Source organism: Pagrus major, chromosome 17 (assembly GCF_040436345.1).
Source record: "Pagrus major chromosome 17, Pma_NU_1.0".
Taxonomy (NCBI): domain Eukaryota; kingdom Metazoa; phylum Chordata; class Actinopteri; order Spariformes; family Sparidae; genus Pagrus; species Pagrus major.
The window spans coordinates 15942142-15961152 of record NC_133231.1 but is presented as its reverse complement, the minus strand read 5'-3'; the positions used below and the strand labels follow the sequence as shown (position 1 = coordinate 15961152).

At 40.4% G+C, this 19011-nt stretch overlaps 1 protein-coding gene across 1 annotated transcript; it reads right to left on the bottom strand.

Annotated features, from left to right (window-relative positions):
- Positions 1-319: 319 nt before the first annotated feature.
- On the bottom strand, positions 320-18454 carry jazf1b (JAZF zinc finger 1b). The gene is made up of 5 exons (XM_073485524.1): positions 18306-18454; positions 6993-7065; positions 5739-5935; positions 4337-4506; positions 320-2590 (listed from the first exon to the last, which is right to left on the bottom strand). Exons 1-5 carry the CDS (start codon positions 18418-18420, stop codon positions 2414-2416), a joined length of 732 nt encoding a protein of 243 aa, XP_073341625.1. The 5' UTR covers positions 18421-18454; the 3' UTR covers positions 320-2413.
- Between the last annotated feature and the right edge of the window lie 557 nt (positions 18455-19011).

The window sequence follows — 19011 nt, the reverse complement described above, 5'->3', positions numbered from 1 at the left end:
GCATAAATTAAGCAAATGTGTGACATGGTGGCGCAGTGTGATGTCACAAAGTCACGGATTAAAGGCCTTAACAACATTCACATTCTTTTATATGCACAAGAACCTTTATAAAACACTGAAGAAATGAAAAAAGAAAAGGAAAAAAAAGTAGCAGGATCCTGTTTGTAGTAAATGAATTATGTAGTATCGGATCTGTGTATAGCCGATTGCCGATACCATTCAGATTCCAGCATTTCAGGCAGTATTGGCAGCATTTCTGTTCTTAATTTGTATTCAGAACAATCCTGGTCGATTACACAGGAGTCTCGAGGCACACGTCAGGAATTTTTATTCTTACTGTAACAAAAGTTTACATGAAGCAGCTTTTTGAAGAAATACAGTACATCACCATTAGTTTCTCCAAACAACCTCTGATTTATACACATTATACTATTGTTTTTTTTATTTTTTTTTACTCCAGAAACATATGAAAATATAATTTAATGCACTTAACACAGAACAATACATTCACTGTACACTATATCAAAGACTTTCCTCCACACTGGCAGTACAATACTGTCACAATTCTCCATTGGACTGTAGTTACATCCATGCAGTGAAGATGTCACCTAATGGCTCAATGTTGGTAAATCCCCAAGCTTGTGGTATTTTCACTATGGGGTTCACTATTTCAGGGATTTAAGGATACTGTCACTAATTTTATACATCAATTTGTGTTAACAGGTCGTGGGAAGTACTACTACATATGTGAAAAAGTAGTATAAAGCCTTTTGTGGCTTTAAAGGAAGCTGCATGTAATCTGATAAATTGTCTCGTGATGTCACTCAGTGGCTAAGATGCATTGTGGGTAATGTAGGCACCAACTTTTGAAAAGGAAGAGTGGAATAACAAATGTAATATCTCTGGTTCTGTTGTATCGATTTTGACTATTTGTTTTTGAAACAGTCCAACAGTGTTATAGGAGTGCTATGCTACTGCTTTTCAAAACCTGTAGCCTACATTACCCACAATGCAGCATCCTCTTGAGCCACAAAAGGCTTTATAATATTTTTTTGACATATGCAGTATTGCCCCTCAATACCTGTAAACACACTTTAAAGTGTAAAATTGATGGAGTTACCCTTTAAATGCTGTTCTACATACCCTCAACTGATATTACATTTTTTTGGCACAAAGAAGGAGCCGCACGTGTTTCCCTCACAGCCTAACAACGGGACTGTGAGAACGTAAATGTGCTGAATACATGGCTACTGTCGGCCCTGTTTTCTACTATCCGTGAAAAGGACAATCACATGGTTTCATAAGACAGCGGAGTCTGTGTCTGGACTCAGCAGTCTGCATTCAGATGAATTTGTCTGAACTGTTAAAACAAAGCCATACAAAGATCTGTACTGATTGGAATGGTTTACAATTCAAGGCAACTACTGTACATACAGAAATCTCACAGAAACACCTTTTGGTGTACATCTTCCTACTGGAGCAATGCAACTTCTCCTCTGAAGGCCTTTTGCCTCGTTTTGGTATCTACTGCACGTACACCACAAACGAGATATTGGCAAAAAAAAAATGCTGATTTGTTGGCAACTTGTTACAAAAAGTGCTTCAATCCCTCACTGTAAAATAGTGAGGGAAAACTGCTTAAATTTCCAGGAAAGTGACCGGGAACATTAGTAACAATGGCACGCAGAGTTCCCATGATCCCACGGAATAAATACTATCGGACACTTGGGCAGGATTGTGGTGTTGAAATGCTTGCAAACGTCACCTGAGATCATCCTTTGGTGCTCACACACAAGTGTTTGCAGTAAAACTGATAAAAAAGGTTTCAAATACTTGTGATATGAAAGGAAAAGTACCAACAACTGATTATAAACATCAGATCTGATAGAGAATGAAACATTGTCAGCTTGGATTTCTCATTATACCACAAACATTCAGATTTTTCTTTCATCTTTTCAGGTGTTGGTGGCTCCTTTCTCTAAAAAAAACCATCTTAATCTCTCCTAAGTTTTCTCTGACTTCACCACGGCTTTTAAAGCAGGATTCCCTGCTGTACATGCAAGGCTGCTCGTGACTTGGTGTGGCCTTTCTCTCGTCTAAAACATGTCCTCATCAACGAGCAGCATATGTCAAAACAAAATAAAGTCAAATAGTTAACTGATAGCTTAAATGTGCAAAATACAAAACTGTGAACTACCTAAAGATTCAACATTCTGAATAAAAACTTAAAATGAATAATAATACATTTATACCATGCAATCGAAAATAGTGTCATTACAAAGTGGGACAAGAGAAGGAGAAGGGGCGCAAGGGTGAGAGGAAGGGGGGTGGAATGAGAAACAGCTGGTGATGGTGGTGTTCAGATGTTTGGGAAAGTGGCCCGAAGGAGACTGCTGGTCGCTCACACCGCTCTCTACTGCTGCATCTTGCGGATGATGTCAGTAGAGATAGGTGGGTGGAAGTTGATGGTGTGGTGGCGGAGACCCTGAGATGTTTTGTAGCTCTTCCCACACCGGCACTTGAAGGGTTTGCGCACCCTTATCTGGGTTCGATGGCCGTTCTTGGCATGATACTTGATCCCGTTAACATTCTGTAATGAAGCAACAGATATGACATTTTTTCCTCATCCACCTCAAACATGTAATAACACAAGTAAGAGGTACAACAGAGCTTCATACAACTTACATTCTCTCTTACACACATATTTAAAGGTGCAATATGCAAGAGTTGACCACCTGTCAAACTCCAAACAAATAGGGGGCAGCATATTACCGGAGTAAACGGGAACTGTTGGTAACTGTAGCTGCCGTTAAATAGTTGGCTCAGTTAGCCATGCAGCTAATGCTCTTGCTAGCTGACTCTGCTTGAACTGGGAGCTCTTGGTGCTGTTTACTTTGGGAACAAAGTGGCTAGTTAGCATGCTAGCTTCAGAAGATATCTCTACAGCACGCTACATAGACGTCTTTGACATAACATCAACACTGTTGTTTCTTTCGCATTCTGTTAATTTTGGAACGTTTTAAACATTTTTTTTTAATGTATTTCACCTTTAGAAGTGTCACTGGTAGGATATGACCAGAATGCGGTGGTAGCTCCAAAAAGGGGCAGCATATTACCAGAGTAACCAACAACTGCTGCTGTTTCCTAGCTATCCTTGGCTGTCATGGCTCGGTTTGCTGTGGAACCATTTATGCTAGAGTTTGCCCAGACCACTACCTCAGATCACGGGGGTAGTCACCAGGGGCAACTTCGCACAGCTAAACCGGGTTTAGCAGCCTGAGAGTGAGCATGGCTACTTCGGCTCTGACCAGGACTGTGGGCGATTCAGGCGGGGTCAGGGGAGGTGTTTGGCGGCAGAGGAGAGGAGAGAGTTGTGCATTAGCATCTTACATCTTACTCGGTGAACTGAGGATTTTTTCAACCGAACCAGATGTGATTGTGGAAAGACAAACCAAGACTGTCCTGGTGAGTTTTATTTTGTTTACGTCGAGTTTGAATGAAGTGTCTTTTACGATGAGTTAACAAGGCAATTAAGCTCATATTAGTTTGGCAAAAGAGAGACTTGAAAGGTGTACGTTTGTATTTTTGTTTGGCAATCATAATAGATATAAGAGTATTTCCTTTACTGACATTTTGCGAGGTTATTTTGTTCATTTATTACACTAAAAGCTAGCGAAACGTAGCCTGTTGCGGTGCAGAGTGGTATTACGAGACAGGACGGGCCGGGGCGAACTGGCTAGCATGCTAACTTCGGTAGACATCTCTGCAACACAGCACATAGACGCACGGTTGTTTCTTCACATTCTGCTGATCAATATAGTTAATTTTTTGAATGTTTTAAATTTCAATTCTGGCCATATTTTACAATTTGCTCCTTTTAGAAAAAAAAGAGGTTGCCGGTTGACATTAGCTGTCGAGAGGAGAAATTAAAATGCACTTTTGTTACAAATCTATCCTGTTCTGCCCCTAAACAGATGCCTAATGCTGCCTGCTGCCTCAGACTAAGTCATTGCCCATAACCCTGTCATTCACGTCAGCAATGCAATTTTCTCAAGCTGCACATAATTTATCCCAACCACACACACCAGATGTGAATGGAAAATCCTGTAAAACTCCACATCACTGCACTGGACTAGATGTATGCATCTATGTTGACATGCTGTAATGCCCAACTAAGAACTTATTCTCCTTTGTCAGCGTCAGAGAATCCATTCTGGGTTTACGTTTTCATTTCTGTGAGCCAAAGATTCTGCCAATTTCTCAGGTTTTTATTAGGAAAAAATATTTCACACTGCTACATTTACATTATGTTTAATCTAAAAAGAGATTTGCCTACCTTGTATCTCTTTTTACAGCCTGGCACGGGGCAAGCAAAAGGCTTCTCGTCTCCTCCGTTCATGCACATAGAACTGAGGATGGACTCGGAGCTGATGGCGCTCTCTGTGGTCCACGACTCATCACTGTCAGACTCCTCAAAGTCTACCTCCTCCTCATCACACTCGCTACCTGTGGGAGGTGAAAGACAGAAAGTAGAACAGTAATTGACTCGGGGCGTCACTGGCAGACATGCCATTAAGCAAACTGACGCTCTGATTTATGCACTCTTCGTGACTAATCTCTTGCGGTGAAGTCCAGGCCTTTGAGCCTTCAGGCTGACAAGTGTGGACTGTTCTCAACGTGTGCCTTGGGCTAGTGTTCCCATAATCTCTGCATCATGTGTCACAGCGCCCACATTTCCAGGAAGACTGAAATATGCCAATCGTGGGAAAGAATGTATGCATTTTATTGAGGTCAACGAACTGCAGTTTCTTTGTTAATTAATTAAGGATGTTATGGCTCAAGACGGGCTGCAAAACCACAACTGCTAAAAACAAGACAGAATGTTAATGGGTGCATATTTTACATAACAAGCACATGGGAAAATATTACATGGAAAAGAGCTAAAACATAATGAACACTGGTGAATTAGACAAGTCAGCTGGACTATGAGAACTGTTTTTTTTTCTGTGTAGCTTGAATCTAATGCCGCTGAATAGCAAAAAATGAACATAACAATCAATCTCCTATCATTTGAAGAGTGAAAAAGGGGGTGAAAATGATGGGGTGAAAGGTGCTATACAAATAAACTTGTTTGTTGTTTAAAATTGTTATCATAAGAATTATATCTGCCAGTATCTTAACATTAATTTCAACATTTTTGTGTCATCTTTTTGAAGTAAGAAAGCTTAATGGGCAGCCTTGTAATCTTTTGTGATTCTTATTTGATCCCTGAAGAGGACATTCACTCTTTGTCCTCCGGTTAAGTTGCATTGTGGGTAATGACGTTTCCAGGTTACAAGAGCTGTCCACTGGTCTAACATTGTACTCCTTTAAACAGTTTAAAAGCAAATGACCAAACTTGACACAGCAGAACCAGAGATATCGCCTTTTTTATTCCACACATTCCTCTTCCTTTTCAAAACCTGGCACCAACATTACCCACAATGCCACTGAGTGACATCACTGGATGCAATTAAACAGATTAAATGCAGCTTCATGCTATTTTTTCACATATGCAAAAGTACTCCCCAAAACCTGTAAATACACTTTAATGTGTAAAATTGGCAGAGTTACCCTTTAACTGAGACACCCCCTCTGCTCTTTGCTTTGTTAATAGATAACATGTGTTTCACTGCCAGCTGTCACTAAGTACTGGATATCTGACTGGAGAGGTGAGTGTGTGAAGGGTGGTTATGTACCTGTTGGTGTACTGCTGCGGAAGGAAGAGGAAGGGGTGATGGGTGGGGTGACAGGAGGGGTGAGGTTTCCACTGGTGTGGCGAGGCGGAGTGGAAACGCTGCTGCGAGACAGATTGCCTGTCAGAGACAGAGACAACTTGGGCTGCACCTTCTTCTTCACGGCCTCGTGCTCTCGCCGTGCAGCATCTGTCATAAACCTGTAATCATGGGATGTATGACTGGTCAGCTTTTGTCATCTTATCTGATGTACTACTGTGGGACCTCCCTGATGTTGCTGCTACTGAAGCTTTGCAACAACACACGTTTGGAAAATATCATTGGCTCTTTTCCCATCAAAAAAACACCAGGGTTTATGATGGATAGTTAAGTCTTTGGTAAATGTGTATCATAAAAATGAAATGTTAACATAGACATTGTTAAAGCAAAAGTGGAATTAACAAATTAAGAGATAACCACATTAAGATGTGTTTGTGAAGGCAGGGAGACAGCGGCAGACCTTCTTGTACACTGGCTTGTTGCCACTGAAACCACTATCCAAGCACCATATCAAAGAGGACTGGGATGAACCTAGGCCAATAAAAAAAACCCAACTACCAAATACTGAAGTAATTCATCTAAGCAATCCACCAGATGACATTTGAAACTGCTGGTATAAGCTCACAGGAGCAAACATTGCATGGGAGTAGGAGATAGTAATACTAACTGATGTAGAGGTATGTGAATCTTTACGAGGACAAAGACTAAAAACATTAACATTATTCTCATGATAATGTCAGATGTATAAGTAGATTTAGTTATCATTTAGTCAAAGGAGACCTGTTATGCTTTTTAGTTTTTTACTTTTGCTGTATGTTCTTGTGCCTGTAAAAGGTCTTGAAGTTAAAAAGGTCAAAGTCCACACCAACAGATTCTCCTCTCTCCCACAGAAAAAAGATACTGAAACGCCTCGTCAGTAGCCCTGCCTTTAATTTGTGACTTTGTGACATCACACTATGTCACAGAGGCATAAATGTACATAATTTATGCCTAGCGGCTAGTTTTGCGATGCTGGGTCAGGCGTGTGTGAGCTGACCAATCAGAGCAGACTGGGTATTCGGGAGGAGGGGCCTTAAAGAGACAGGAGCTAAAACAGAGCATTTCACAGAGGGGAAATACAGAGCTGTAGCACTGGACAGTATGAGATAACTGGTGTGTTTTTGAGCATTAAAGCATGTAAACCTATGTTCTCTCTCCATAAAAATTACATTTCTTTACCTGTTGATGTAGCTGAGGGCAACATATGTCGGCTGCTGCTGCTCCTGCTTCTCCAGAAGACGGGGATCTGTGTCTGAGCAGATGACAGAGACAGGAAGTGGAGGAATTAGGCAGATGATTTTACTGTAAACAATACCAAATGTTGTCATATGGTCAACGTCGAAATACGTGGTGGAAACATAATCAGTGCATACTTTGCTTTACAGCAAATACAGATATTTAATACACAACAGGGCTTTTAAATTTGAGTAAAACCTTTTTAAACCTCTTGTATCAGATTACCAAAATAAGATGCGGTACCGAAACACTGTTTACCTTTAACTCATTGCGCGTCTTACATCTGTGAAAAGAAACTTTTCAGTACAAATATTGAACTGCGTTTGTATCTTTGGATGTTGCTGAAGATGACAGATGTACACTTGTGCGCTCTACTGCCTTAAAAAATCCTATATCCGTGTGCCCCGGTGCACCCAGTGGCAAACAGTAGCAGACTGTGGCTGAACTGGGTGAGTCCTAGGTATGAATGTGTGTGCATGAAAGTGCGGAGGCTGGCTGTCCAAGAGCATGCATGCTCAGCTGACTCGACGGATAAAAGCTTATAAAAACTATCGAGTAAAAAATAATCAAAATGCAGGATATTGTGCAATATGCAGTACAATTAGTTAAAACATGATGTCATGCACCACTGTCTAGACGACAGTCACTGGTTAGTTTAGTGTTCCTGGAGAAGCTCCACTGTTTTTAAGCTGCTGCTGGTCTATTGACGTATTTCCTTTTTGTCATTTATAAGGTTTGCTTTAAAGGTGCAATATGTAAGAAAAGGCCTTGTCTCTGTTGAATGAAGTGTGTTTTACGAGTTAACGAGGCAATTCAGCTCTTCTTCGTCCGCTAAAAGGGAAACTCGAATTCAGAATGTGTATAGTTGTATTTTTTTGTTTAATAGGGAAAATAAGTGTCAGAATATTTACTCTCTTGTGAGTTTAATTAGTTTATTGATTGGGCTAAAACAGCTAAGAGAGCTTCTGGAGCGTAGCAAACTCTCTCACTCAGCTAAAACTACACAAGGCCTGAGCTATACTATGAAATTATCGCCTCTTGAGGTACAAAGTGGTATCATGAGAAAGGAAGGGCCAGGGCTAGCTGGGTAGCATGCTAACTTCAATAGACATCTCTGCAACACGGTACATAGATATCTTTGACATAACGTCTAAACTCTTTGCACCCTTAAAGGTCAAATTTAAGTTCAAAACATTCAAAAGCTAACTAAAATTATTAGCGTTTTGATGCTATGTCAAAGACGTTGATGTTTTGTGATAAAGAGATATCTACTGAAGTAACCATGCTAACCAGCTAGCTGGCCTGAAAACCTCTTTCTGCGAGCGGCCTCCAAACGCTCTCCATGTAATGCAGATAGCTACATGGCTAACTGAGCTAACAAGTTAACAGTAGCTACAGTCATGGATGTATAAAAAACAATATAGTTAGCCGCAGTTAGCAATCTGGTGATATGGTGGAATATGAATTCAAAGTGACTTATTCTTACGTATGACCCCCTTACAGAACAAAGATAAAACTGTGATATATATGTATCAACTGAACTGAACATACACTTTTGATTTTAATTTTTCTTTTTAATTACAAATTTAAAAAAGGTCTATGTACACTTTTTATATTTGAATTCATATGGAAGGAGAGCTCAACATCTTAAGTGCCTTCTCTTTTGAATTTCCATGGCACATTTAGAAAAGCTGTGCTCTGCAGACACCACATTGCTCATACATGACCACACTTGACACATACTGAGCTTTCCCATGCTGTGCTCCAGACATTCATCTTGCTCAGCGGTGCTAAATGTACAACAATAGCCAATCTCCACACCCTGAGGTGAAGCGGGCCTGACTTCAAACGCTCGCTTCCCACTGCCGTCCATGTGGGGAAGAGAGATGCCCCATAAAACAACAGTGTCTACCACTTACCAGCTGAGCCTCCCTGTCTGCCTCTGACAGAGCTGCGAAAGACTGCTACCCCCATGTGGTTAAAACTATCGCTTGTTTTCCATCCACAAGCTCATTTATGCACAACACTCACACCTAAGGCTATTTGTAACATTCAATTTTAAATTATGCCTTTGTGAGGCACAGTGGGTACAGTATCTGTATCAGCAAGCAAAAAAACAGTCCAGTCCTAGTGGATATAATTTGAAAATGACCATGGCAATGATACAAAACATGTTGAAATAGTGTAATTAAAGTTTTCCTGTTCAGCAACACCTTTTGGAGGCTGTAATAAAACACTGAGTCATGCTCTATTATTTCCTCAACAGGCCTTTACTCCTGTTTGTTTGTTTGTTTGTTGAGGACAAAACACCTAAAAACACATTTCCATTAAATTTTGTCTGGACAGAGTGACCAATGTGCCAGAGAAGAACTGATTAGATGTTGATGGAACTCTTTGATCGACGATTTCACCATTACATGATCTATTTTTCACTTTAATGGGGATAGGAATGCTCAAGGTATGTCTGAAGAGACGTGACTGCGGCTTGGTATCGTATAAAAGAAGTTAGTTTTCTCTAAGTTACGCTGTAATCAGAAATTGCTTGAGATAAAACAGAAAATGTTACTTATTTTATGCTGTATTCTAATTAAACTGGCAATAGACATGTTTTTTGCCTTAACGTATCATTATGAAGTAAATGCTGATTGCACAATGTAATGGCTATAGAATAATGACACCATTGGCATTTAGATTGTTTCCCTATAAACCTTACTTTCACTCTGCACTTTTGTCTACCACTGGGCACAAAATCTCCCAAGAAAATGAAGGCTTTCTGGCAGCATTTTTATCTGCTTTTGTGTCACCATTATTGGCTAAATGAATGAATAAAGTCACATTTTGTCCTGTGTTGTTGGTAGTTGCATACTCTGAAGAAAATGGAAAGCGATCTGGTTGTCTCAGCACCAACAGTCATACCTTTTGGAAGTGCTGGGGCGATGACAATGGAAAAATCATTCTCTAAAATAAAGTATCCGAAATAGTATTTTTTAAGTCAAGACAAAACCAAAAACTGTTTGTAGGAATACCAACATGGTGTATAAACTGAAAGTACAGACACACACCTGTGCACACAAAACCATCAATACAAGAAACATACAGCACAGACTGCACTCTCCATATTTAATAGTGTAATAGTATACTACTGACTTAATATGTCAAGAAGGAGGTGAAAGTTGATGTTGACGAGTAAAACCGCATTTTGAAAGCACACATTTTAGAGGTCAAACAGAAATCTAAGTCAACAAACCAATGTCAGTCTTACTGAAAAGTGCACAAGAGCGATGACACAGGCCATCATCCACTCAGTGGTTAAGGCCGAGCCGCCTGGTTGACGATGAAATAGTGGCAAAATTTTATGATACTGGCAGGTAGGGTGGAGGAACAGCTTAAACCTCAGCGCCTCAGGCTCAGGAGGGTTCTCTCAAGGCCTCAGTCGTAAGCAAGTGTTTCATTAACAGCGGATTTATCCCCAGTGAGAAGGACAGCACACCTCTCTCTACTCTCCAGCCAAAGTCATGGAAACACAGAGTAGGAAAGACACATTCATAATGGCACTATTCCCCAGCCAAAAGCTGGAGGCAGTGTGGAGACTATTCTGAGCGCTGTGGGCTGGTATGTGTGTGCGTGAGTGCACACGAAATCCCTCCTAAGATCCCTAATGTGCCTCAAGGAGTGGTATGGCGGCCTGCTCACGGACCGCTCAAACAGCAGTGGATCAATCTGTTCCCACACACTGTAAATCACACACACCTCAGGTGGGGACTGGGGAGAGAGAGGCCTGCAGGGGCCAGTCCCTCGCAGACCCTGCTATTCTTTTAGGGCCACCAGCAGTCAAGGACCGGAATGAAGGCACCTCAAATAGAGATGGGAACCTCTCTAATCAAACTACACAGGTGGTCCACCTTGGTGGCCGCCTATTAGAAGCCTTCTGGGAAACAAAAAAGGGGTATTCATTTATTCAGCAGCACTGGATCCAGAGGCAAACAATCAGTTCCTATAAGCACCAGTGATAGTTTTGTACAAGGTACAACGATTACTTTAAGGTACAAGGTCATGTACAAGGTACAGGGTTAATTTATTTGTCATTTTACAAAACTGGTGGCAAAACGAAATTTAGTTTAGGCTCCTTTGTGCTCCGTAGGAGAAAAACAGATACATATCTCTATCGTAGGCAATGCAAGCTTTGTTAGAAAGTGCAAAAAAAGATGCAAAAGTAGCAAAATATAACAAAAATATAGCAGAGATTAAAAGGAGATATTGGCTATTTTTTAAGATGTACAGCAGTTCAAACAATTTCTATTCTGAAAATCAAAGAACTTCCCATGAAAGGTCTCCGTTTTCTGCAAATTGCATTTAACAGCAAACAGAGTTCTCTTTTGGCAGAGTGGAGAGAAAGCTGCTGATTTCCACCAGATCAGACATAAAAATTCCTTCAAGTAATTAAAAAACACTTAGTCTTCTCAGTCTGAGAAATACACCAAGTTTCCATCCAGTGTTTTGAATCACATTTTTTAAATGTTTCCTACCTAAGGGTCCAGGTTCCCAAAGGTGATGCTAAAAATGCGAAAGGCCTAAAATGTGTCTAGTTTATCTGGTCTGTGTGGAAGAAGACCTGCTGCCTCTTTAGATCTCAACGAAACTAATTCTAAGGGAATGAAAACACAACGAATATACACTAATGAAAACAAAATTATATTCCATTTCTGCCCCTCAATAGCCATAAATCCTACACACTAGACCTTTAAAAAACAAACGTAATGGCACCAGATATTTTTCATTTCAACAAATCTGCTTAGACTCAAGATAACACAAACCTTACAATCGTATATGAAGCATTGCCTGTGCCGACTGTTGGTGTCTGTATGTGTAGCATTTGTATGGGAGTCAGTAGCTGCAGAGTATGAGTGCAGAAAACATGATGCAATAACATGTTCTCATTAGGGCCCCTATGACGGCCCGCAACAGGAAACCAAGAGACGATCACACAACAAACCTTCCTAAGGCAACGGGGGAAGTGACGCCTGCTGCCCTCTAATAACGGCCTCCACGACCCTCTCCCTCTCCCTCACACACACACACACACACACACACACACACACACACACACACACACACACACACACACACACACCAGATGCACAGCTCCCTCTCTCATTTCCACCAGTGTCTGGCTCTCCCATCCACCCTCATGGCCAAATGCACTGTGGGGTAGAGCAGAGTGCTGAGCATTATGGTGACATGTTTATGGCGGCTCTGAGCAGCGGGGGACATTACCAGGAGTGGTGGCACAGGTAATTCATTATGATGTGACCTCTGAGGAGGAAATGAAACGGAGTCAAGCTCCATGTGTAAGCTGCCTTTGCGGGTTACTGAAAAAAACACGGGGAGGTTAAAATGATCCATTATAAATACGTTTCGCACAGACAGCAGCTTAAACATCTACAGCTGCACGGAGTCACACACACACATCTCTACAAAGACAAGTTTGTGCAAACACAGAAGTAAACACACATTGCTGCTCATTGCGAACATGTGGATTCTCAGTTTAGTGATTCCCACTTAGGCTGCAACTAACAATTATTTTCATTTTAGATGAATCTGCTGATTATACTCTCCACTAAATGATTGAAGGACTACAATTTCCTGAAATGTTTAGTTTCTCAGATGACCGGATGATTTAATGTGCTTGTGTGGCTAACAACTCAAAACCTAAAAACTACATATTAAAGGTGCACTATGTAGAAAAATTTAATCAGAAGAGAAAAATCTTCATTGATTGAATTTCATGCTTCAAACAAACGAACAAACCGACCATAACTTTGCTTGCTTTGTTGTTAACCCATTATTAAAACAGTTAAAGCTTAACTTTCTTTCGATTGAACAATCTATCAAAGATATAATATGTTACATTCCCACATTAAAATGTCTACATGTGCTGTGCATTTAAATTATCTATGTTTCCAACAATGTTCAAGAAAAGAGAAATCAGTAATTTCATTCAATATAATGGTGCGTTTCATTTGGTCTCCTCTTGCTATAATATCCAGGGAATATGATATGTCAAAGAGCGAGGAAGGAAGTCGGTAAGCGTAACATGAATAAACCTTAAAACATTACCTCGTCTGTGCACATTTCTGCCTGAGTTACATCAGATAGATTTTTATTGGCAATGATGGTTGTGTAACAATGAAGACAACAACTCCCATGATCCTTAGCAGCAAACTTGACATGCTATGGGTGTAGTTGTCTAATGGATTCATTTTTCAGCATAAATGGCAGAGTTTTTAGACTGACATTTATTATATTTGAATTTGACCGTGTTCATGTTAAAATTGCAGGAAATCTGTGTTCTTTCGGAAAGTTGGAAAAGCCAAGAGACACAAACACTTCTGCTCAAATCCATACAAGTTAAGTCAGCTGTATTTAAGGAGGAATCATCATATCTGCAGCATTTTGGACAGTATCTCATGTTTAACATCATCCATTAATGCACTGAACGAAATCTTTCGCAATAAATTCCATTTTTTTCTGCATCGAACTGCACGCCCACGTTGCGTAACGTCAACACAAGCTGTACATTATCTCCTGTGAGGGATGTTTTATCGAGTACAGGAGCCCCTCATGTTGCAGTCACCACACAGGAACAGGAGCAGCGGTGTCGGGGGATGGGGAAATGTAATTAGGCCCACCAGGTGCACAGATCAGGGAACTAGTTACTGCTTCCCAAATTTATTACTTCCGTGCAGATTTTTTTTTGGGGGGTACATACCAAAATCTACTAAATGAGCCTCCAGTGAGAATTGGCAACAAACAGACCCATTGTTACCAAGCCTGGACACTTCAGGCCCCAGAAGCAGTACACACACACACACACAGGTCTAAATAACATGGTCGCTATTTGCTCCTGGTCTACAGTGGCCTGGTCGCGCAGTGACAAAGTAAACATTTCAGTGGCTCAGTGCGAGCAGTTTTTTCATGCCGCACAAGAACACCAGACCACTGAGGAGATCTTTCAAGCTTAATATGACTTAGGCTCAGTGTTAAAACCTTCCTCTGCTCTTGCTGGTGTTTTCTGGGGCTCATTAGCATCTGCTCTCTTAAAGTTAGCTGAATTTGTTCACAAAGGTCTAAACGGACCACCCAACACTCATATTGTCAACTTGAATCTGCTGTCAGGGCGGTGGAGGAACAATGACAGAGATTTTTTTGTTGATGTGGGTTGGAAATTCTTCTGTACATTTTATTTGAGATTTGTTTAATAAGATTCAAACTTAAGTCATTTAAGAAAAGTCTTGAGGTTTCTTATACATCAAAGTTAAGTAACTGTGCTAATTCCCTTCATGTACAGCAGTGCATGGGTACAAAAGTAGTCGGGAAGGATTGTGAAATATTTAAGTATAAGAAGCTTCCCTTAACTTTGGGATTATTTCTCTCAATAATTGACCATATTCATTTTTTAACATATATATTTTTTATCAATATGTTTTAATTGACTTAAGCTTGGACATTCAAACTGGTTACTGCATGACACAATACATGGTGTTGTTAAACAGGGCTACAACTAAATGATTATTTTCATTATAGATAAATCTGCCAATTTTGTCACAATTAATCGATTAATTGTTTAGTCTAAAAAATGGGGGAAAATTTTTTGAAAAATGCTCATCACAATTTCCTAGAGCCCAAAGTGACGTTTGTCCAACCAACACTCTTCATTAACTATCATTAATGACAAAGAAAAGCAGCAAATCTTTACATTTCAGAAGCTGGAACCAGCAAATGTTTGACTTTTTTGATGAAATATTACTGAAACGATTAATCACTTTGAAACAGTTGGCGATTAACTTTATCTAAATCGACTTATCCTTGCACCTCTATTGTTAAATGAGCAGAGGAGGCAAGTTTTGGCCTTTCATATCCACCACATACTTTTACTGTTCAGACCAGGCATCTCAAGAAAGCCCCCTCCACCAACAGCGGAGCAGCGCCACCTCTTGTTCACAGAGCTGACCAGCAGGACGGCTGGGGAAAATGGGGACAAGAATGTGCGCTTGTTTTCCAGGCGCCTAATTATAAAGGAGAATGTGCTTTAAGCAGCAGGCCACCAGATGAGGAGGAAGACAGGCCAAATCAAGCACTCTCTCTGTAATTATGCTTCACAGGCACTTGGCACAACGCGCAAGATTTCGCACTTCTCAGAGTGGGCACAGGCCAGAGGACAAAGAAGGGGGGCAGCAAAGTTTTTCCACTCTGGGCCAACTAATTGCCTCATTATTCCCCAATAAGTCATTTGGAGGCATTTTTTTCTAAGGCTAACACCTCGGACACATGCACAGCACACAATCAGAGGGCAGAGGATATTAAAGCCAGTCAAGCAACAAACAAGAACAACAGAGACAGCTGTGCCTTGTCAGCTTCAATAATAAGAGTCTGAAATATTAGATTGGGAAACAGATGTAGGAACTAAAAGAGTGTCAAAGTGCGAGGAGGAGAATTCACTTCCTAGACTAGCCTTTAACGATAAAAAATGTTTTAACACTTAACAAAAATGTAATGTTCCTGATAATATGATGTAAAATACATGTCAGATAAAACTAAATGTTAATTCTGACTTAACTTTTGTAAATAAAGCAATAAAGTATGGATAATAAAATAAGTAAATGAATAAAGTGACATGTACATTTCTTTTAATACTGGTTTGCTGCTTTGATTTTCTTTTGTAGGTATTTTTTAATAAAGTGAAAAGAGGCTATAAATACATTGGCCTGTGGCACTAAGCTCCAGCTGGAAATTAAATTAAAACCCCTAAAATGAAGTACTCATATAAAGTCCACACTTTTATTTTACATATCACTAAACTTAATAAAAACTTTTTTCACCTGTACACACAGAGGACACAAAGACAGAGTGCTTTGTATGCGCATTCATTGCTTCACAGCTTCTCTCTTCTTAAAAACAACACAATATGTTGCATATTTCACAAACTAAAGTGATTTTTCTGTATGGTTAACATTACATTACCTCGTTACACACACAATTTAAGTCAATTAAACGGTCATTGTCTTAAATTCGCCATCCATTCACTTTTTTCACAGCTGCGATTCTGACATGAAATAGTGGGTAAATACAGGTGTTACTAATCACATTAGTTAATGCTCTGTGCCTAAACAGAGCAGACCCTTCATTAATGTCATTAGTAACACCTGTGCTTAACGCCTATTACATGCCAAAATTGCTGCAGTGATGAAAATCTACCAATTATTCAAACAGGGGGTTACATTTCACCGATCAGAAAATGTCATTATAAAGTAGCACAGGCAAATAAATGTTTCAATTGCATAATGAGTTTCCAATCTCCACCTACAGGTTGTTCTTGTTACTGTCTTGCCTCGCATGAACTAGAGGCGGCGCTGTTGATTGTGGTGGGATTTGATGTGCAGTCAGGAGGACAGTATTTTTAAGCTGCTATCTCGCATGCACTGATGACAGTGTTAAACATGCTATGTGCTGGTGTGGGTAGACCAACACCGATGTGGGACTGGATATGATTTAAACACAATGAAATATGATAAAATGTAATTATTTTTCTGCATGATGGTGTTACACTTGTTTTGGTGTTAATCATGACGCAGCCAAGTCAAATCTGTTCATTACTACTGTAGGCAACACAGTTTCTAATAACCTGCTCCAGAAGTGTACAGAAGCATTTACTGCCTGTCTTTAAAGGTACTTTTTACTTTTACAGATGCTCAGATTTTGGGTGGCCTGTATCCTTTAAAACAACATGGCAAAAACGGATTTTTAAAGAAAATAGATACTTTATTCTACAAAAAGAGGTCATCTTATAACGGCACTGATCATATTTGTGCATTTTAGATTAAGAATAATGACATTAAACATTCTCAAGGGTTATTTTTTATCAAATGATGCAGCAACGTTTGGCCTTTAACGCAGTTGTACATGGCTCATAGCTATTCTTCTTTCAGTGCATGGACAGACTAACACTACAAAGGCTAAACATGATTGAAAGCCATTATTTTCTTTACAGTATCTGATATTTCCCCACCTGTTTCAGCTGACAGACACTATGTATGGTTAAAGGTGCAATCTGTGTATGAATTCAACTTCAAAACAAATAGGGGTCAGCATATCACCAGGGTAACCGCTAACTGCTGCCAACTGTAGCTGCCATTAGCTAGTTAGCTCAGTTAGCCGTGCAGTTAGCAGTTGGTGCACCAGGGAAGTGCTTACACTGCTGGAACGCGTGCTTTGGACTGGGACGGGCGTGGTTGGCTGGTTAGCTTGCCAAACATGCTTTGCAATACAACACATAAACAATGTAAGTTCAAAACTGGTATTCCTTCATATTCTGTTGATTATGTTCGTTAAGTTTTGAATGTTTCCAACCAAAAATGCATGTATTGCACCTTTAAGAGCGATGCTTATTCATATGTGTCTCTAATGAGGCTATTGCATGTCTACAAAATAAAATAAATTGTTTTAAATAGATGTTATATATTATAATCATTTAGTATGTCATACATATGAGAATATGATAAACTAAATTATTAGATTATATCTCCTTTTGCAAATATATATATTATATTTATTTTTCATGCTAATTTCACAACTGGCAAGTGAATTAGTATCAGACCTATAGCCTAACAACATTGATTTTAAAAGGTGATTTAGACAGGTATATGCCATGGGAATACATTTTGCATCTTTAAAGAAACTATGCTGTCATGACTGAATGAGAGATGTGCCAACAGCATGAAGTTAAATGGCTCATCGGTCGTTGAAGTAGAGTTTAAGAGAGTTACTTTCTAACAAGCAGAACAAGTGAACTGTGTTGAAACAAGCTGATAATGAACGAGGGTATCTTCATTGGCTCGTGCAGACTGTAAGTGAACTCATGACGCTTCCGAGGCAGCTGAGCGCGGGGGCCTCCTGCGATAATGTTGCACGAGCGAGCCGACGGAGCGTAAAGAAACTGTCTTCCTGTCGGTGCGTCGGTGTGTCGGTGCGGCTCTGTGGCTGTTAACAGCTGTCTAATCTGTGACACAGCGATGATACATGATTACAGGTGGCGAACGAGGAACTGTAATATCCACACCGACGCATCAACAGCCACCCCACCTAGCAACAGGGTTGTCAGGACGCAGGAAGTAACTTGCTAGCTCGCTAACTTAGCCACTCCTGCTAGCTGCAAACCTCGGCCATTGCTAGCTGCGGCGCTCGTTCCCAGGCGCTTACCGATGTGGTTATCCTCGATGTGCACGATGAGCTCGGCCAGAGAGTCGAAGTGAAGTCCGCAGCCCCCGAACCTGCAAGCGTTGGAAAAGAAAGAAGCAGCGGCGATGCCTGTCATGGTCGCTGCTGCATTGGAAATGGGGGCAGGCAGCAGCAGCAGCAGCGAGCAGCGAGCAGCGGGGAGACAGCAGGCGGACAGCGGTGGCAACAGCTGGAGCGGTGCGGTGACTCCGCCGAGCTGCGTCAAACCAGCTGGAGAGCGACAGAAATACCGGAAGTAAGGCGGCTTGGCTTTCATTACAAAAGCATGACCTGTTTAGACACGTTGTATAGAGAGACACATATTTAACCCATATACAACACAACACATCATTCTGAATTCATGTAACTGGATTAATTAAGGTGCATCTTAATATTGGAACAAACAAACAAACAAACAACAAAAACCGACCAATAGACGCCAAATTGGTGTTTTGAAATGGCTTTTTAAAGGTGCACCCTGTAGTTTTGAGGAAGAAATTTTAATCAGACCAGAAAGATCTTCATTGACTGATTTTATTTTATGCCTAAACAAACTAAATAAACAAACTCCTGTTCTCATGAATAAACAAACTGGACCCTGCCATCTTTCGATCTTCAAACAGTGTTGTGGGGACCTTATTTTCCTCTGAGAATAGCTTGTTTATTCAGTAATGGGAAACAAATATTT

Coding starts and splice junctions, on each gene's coding strand:
- jazf1b (XM_073485524.1), bottom strand. CDS start 18,420: ATGACAGGCATCGCCGCTGCTTCTTTCTTTTCCAACGCTTGCAGGTTC. Junction 7,066..18,305: donor CATCGAGGATAACCACATCG/GTAAGCGCCTGG, acceptor TCATCTGCTCAG/ACACAGATCCCCGTCTTCTG. Junction 4,507..5,738: donor CCGCAGCAGTACACCAACAG/GTACATAACCAC, acceptor CACCTCCCACAG/GTAGCGAGTGTGATGAGGAG.